Source organism: Cololabis saira, chromosome 1 (assembly GCF_033807715.1).
Source record: "Cololabis saira isolate AMF1-May2022 chromosome 1, fColSai1.1, whole genome shotgun sequence".
Lineage (NCBI taxonomy): Eukaryota > Metazoa > Chordata > Actinopteri > Beloniformes > Belonidae > Cololabis > Cololabis saira.
Window position 1 is genome coordinate 41,390,357 of NC_084587.1, and position 4,527 is coordinate 41,394,883.

Here is a 4,527-nt window from a genome sequence, read left to right on the forward strand (position 1 = left end):
GACCATAAACCACCACCACCTTCGTTCAGCTTTTTGACACTCCCCTTTTCCACGTCTCATCAGTGGGGCGTTTCTCCACTGAGATTTCTTCTTACCAGAGACGGCCTTCCCCTTAGTGGAGCCATGGAACCAATGATATGTGAAGATTTAGAGAGTCATTTTAGAACGTCTTTATTCAGCTTTCCATGATAGAGAATGACACAGAAATTATTGTCATATACTGTATGTTGAAATAAAAGGTCATTGATACATTTCCCTCTCTGTCCTCCACAGCCCAGATCAGAAGAGATGAGGTTCAGGTCCATCAGTTTGACCATCCAGGTGTTTCCACCGAGTGTCAGACGTCCTCCAACATGTCGACATGAGTTCAGATCTCTGGTGGTAGTTGGAGTTTAAACAGCTGTTTAAACTTCAACAATCCAGCAGTTTTCACTCGTTCCATCATCAGATATTGTAGGATCATTCACACTTGCAGACAGATGTTACACTTAGATCACATGATGTTACATTTGACTGGAAAATCTCAAATGTTCCTTTAAAAGGAGTAGATAAGTGCTGCAGCATCTACATCATGAAAGGAGACCAGACCCTCCTCATAATCCACAAACACCCCCAACTTCTCAGGAGGAGAACTGAGATGGAGACGGACTGAAGGACCAGTAAGAGCTTCGTACTCATTTCCTTTTCTCAGCCAAACAGTCCAGGAACCATTCTGAGGACTCAGTGTGATGTTTCCCTTCCTGTTGATCGACTCTCTGGCCACTCCTACATCCCATTCAGTCTTTGGATCCTCCTCAGCTCAGCTTCAAACAGTTTCTTCATCTTTTCTCTGAGGTTCTTCTCCAGCTGGTCCACAGCTCTCACCACAGTCCCCTCATATGAAGGTGGATGGACTCTGACCTCTGTCCAGTTCTTGGTGGGTAGAGCATCTTTCAGGGATGAGAATCTTTGGAGGAGGTGGAGGTGATCTTCAGAGCGTGAGAGCTGCTCCACCTCAGAGCTCCTCTTCTTCAGCTCACAGATTTCCTGTTCCAGATCTTTGATGAAGTCTTCAGCCTGTTTCTCTGCAGTTTTCTGTTTGTCTTCCATCTCCTTCATGAACTCCTTCAGACGTCTCTCAACAGACTCCTTCAGATCAGTGAAGACCTGAACACCTTCTGCTTTCTCTCTGTCTGCAGCATCGTTACTGATCTTCAGAGACTCTTTGATCTCCTGAATCTTCAGTCGTCTCTTCTGGATCATCTGCTGAATCTCAGCCTCTGTCTTCTCCAGATCTGCCTTCTTTCCTTCATATTCTTCTCTCAGAGGAACAAACTCATGATTCTTGTGGTCTAAAACAGAGCAGAGCATGCAGACACATGTCTGGTCGGTCTTACAGAACAGCTCCAGAGGTTTATCGTGCTTCGTACAAATCCTGTCCTCCAGGTTCTCCACAGGCTCCACCAGCTGATGTCTTTTCAGACCTGACATTGTCAGATGAGGCTCCAGGTGAGTCTCACAGTAGGACAGCAGACACACCAGGCAGGACTTCAGGGCCTTCAGTCTGGTTCCAGTGCAGACGTCACAGGGAACTTCTCCTGGTTCTGCAGCTTGTTGCTCTGAGCTGCTGCTGCTGGATTTCTGTTGAGCTTCCCGTCTGAACTCAGAAACCATCTCTCTGATAAAGACGTTAATATTCAGCTGAGGTCTGGTGTTGAAGGTCTCCTGACATATGGGACACTTGTAGAGAACATTATCATCCCAGAGATCTGCAGATATATATATGTATATATATATATATATATATATATATATATATATATATATATATATATATATATATATATATATATATATATATATATATATATATATATATATATATATATATATATATATATATATATATATATATATATATATACACACATATATATATATATATTCAGTGAGAGGCTGCTCCTCTCCACTCCAGTGTTCCTCAGGAACTCCTTCGACCCCCGGACCATCGACTCCTCACTGGGGGGAAGGAGGGGCAAGAAGAACCGAGAGACTCTGGGGGATCAGTCAGTGTACAATAACTGTGCAATAACCAGGACAGTGCAATAACTTGTGCAATATTACACAACACTTTTTCTATCCATATAATTATTTTTATGGCACTGCACTTTTTATTTTTATTTTCGTTTCGGCTTTTGGGGTGTTTGATTTGTAAATGACAGTGCTGTGTGAGATGGAGATGTCAATTTCCCTGAGGGAACCTCCCAAAGGGATTAATAAAGTCATCTGAATCTGAATATATATGTATGTATCCTCCCTTTTATCTATTACTTGTTGTAAAGTGCTTTGGCATACCAAAAGGCTGTTGTAAAGTGCTATATAAATAAAGTACATTACATTATTATTAATATATTATTATATCATAACATTACACACACATACATATACACATGTATATATATACACACATATATATATATATATATATATATATATATATATATATATATATATATATATATATATATATATATATATATATATATATATATATATATATATATATACACAATTACTGACCTTGCACCCATCAGGATTGTATGGAAGGGTTCGTGGTCACGGGGAGTTTTTATTAAAATTATGAAAACCAAAAATAACATTCTTATAATAAAGATGAAAATCAGAAAAAGACAGAATCAGCAATATACTTGTGGAAGTCCCTCCAGAATGTATAAGTGAATTCACATGACCAGAACTTTGCAGAGAGAAATTGTGTTTTAAATCAATGTCCATGCTAAGAGAACCTGTTGACGGAAGTTGAAGAAATACACTCATCAATGTCAATTATTTCGTTTAATGACAGAGATGAAGAAGCCCTGCAGAAAAAGTAAACAATAAACATAAGCAGGCTGAATCTCACACTCAAATAATATAGGAATTTGTTTAAATTACATTATAAGTAAGCAAATCCTGAAATAAAATGATAACAAAATAAAGTAACAAAAACTATACCATATAGTTTCATGTAACTAATGAGCAATATATTTTGGAGAGCTCCCAACCAACACTACGTGCACATGGATCTATAATATGTACGTGCATCTCTGAATGAACAAGAACCCCACACACAACAACCATGCCGTTACTTCCCTCTAGAACGGTAAAGCTCACAACATACTGCCCCCTAGTGGACGGCATCAAACCCTTCAGAAGTGAGAACGTTTCAGTGTTATTTTTGGAATGCTATAATTACAGAGCAGCAGGAAATTAAGGGCACCTAAATTTGATAATACGTGGTGAAAAATAAAATTCCAAATAGATGTTGGGTTCTTCAAATACTTTGTTATCCAATTTATCTTGAAGGTATTAAATAAAATCAATAACAATTCAAACCACCTTTGTCATAAGAGCATAAGAGTGACAGATTTTCGTAAGTAGCCTAGTGGGTTTTGTTTTTCCATAAAAAAATGGTGTAATATTTTATCAATTGGTTTACAGGTTGTGTTATCAACATGCAAGGACTGGGCAGCATAAGTCGGGACGAGACACTTTTTTTTTTTATTTAACATTTGCAAAAAGTACAATGATTACATTTCTTCATATATCTTCACATTATGCAATATCAAGTTGAACTATAACATATAAAGAATATAAATCAAATAAAATACAAAACCAAAAGCACAACACATTATAACCAGCCAGGGGGGGATGGAATTATAACAGCTAAGCCAAAACATTAACATACATTTATGGTTTTGATTGCTTTTGAATTAGTAGAAAACTTAATAGAGTCCAAATACTGATGAAAAGTAAAAAAAAAAGAGTGTTTTTTTGTGTAAGAATTTGGATTTGTGGAAGTGGAATTTTGCAAGGATAATCAACAAATGACTAATAAATGTTTCTTTTGGCTTTGTTCTAATCGTCACATGGTCAAAAACACCAAACAACATCCGGTCGGGACGAGCCACTTTTTTATTTATTTTTTATTTAACATTTGCAAACAGTACAATGATAACAAATCTTCACATTATGCAATATCACGTTGAATTATAACAGGAGTATAACTCAAATAAAAAACAAAACAAAAAGCACAATACATTATAATCAGCCAGGGGGGATGAAATTATAATAAAAAGCCAAAACATTTACATACATTTATGGTTTTGATTGCTTTTGAATTAGTAGAAAAGTAAAAAAAAAAGATGTTTTTTTGTGTAAGAATTTGGATTTGTGGATGTGGAATTTCAACAAATTGATAATGTTTCTTTTGGCTTTGTTCTAATTGTTACATGGTCAAAAACACCAAACAACACATCCTTCCAAAATAAATTAAAATCAGTATCAATTCTTTCAGACACAAAATTACTCATATCACTCCAAAAAGTTTGAACAATGGGGCACAGCCAGAATAAGTGAGTCATCGTTTCAGAATTTGCAGAACAAAACGTTTGAATCGATATTTCTTTTGAATCTTTTTACAATGTGATCATTTGTAGGATAGAATGTATGGGCCGGGCCACCTGTTCCACCTGAAAGTTTTGGTGACGC

General features: G+C 36.6%; 1 protein-coding gene across 1 annotated transcript; it reads right to left on the bottom strand.

The window, feature by feature from the left end:
* Positions 1 to 765: 765 nt before the first annotated feature.
* Positions 766 to 1,653, bottom strand: LOC133440412 (tripartite motif-containing protein 29-like). The gene has a single exon (XM_061717707.1). It carries the CDS (start codon positions 1,651 to 1,653, stop codon positions 766 to 768), a length of 888 nt encoding a protein of 295 aa, XP_061573691.1.
* Between the last annotated feature and the right edge of the window lie 2,874 nt (positions 1,654 to 4,527).

What these genes read in the sequence shown, in the direction of transcription:
- LOC133440412 (XM_061717707.1), bottom strand. Translation starts at nt 1,653, where the DNA reads ATGGTTTCTGAGTTCAGACGGGAAGCTCAACAGAAATCCAGCAGCAGC.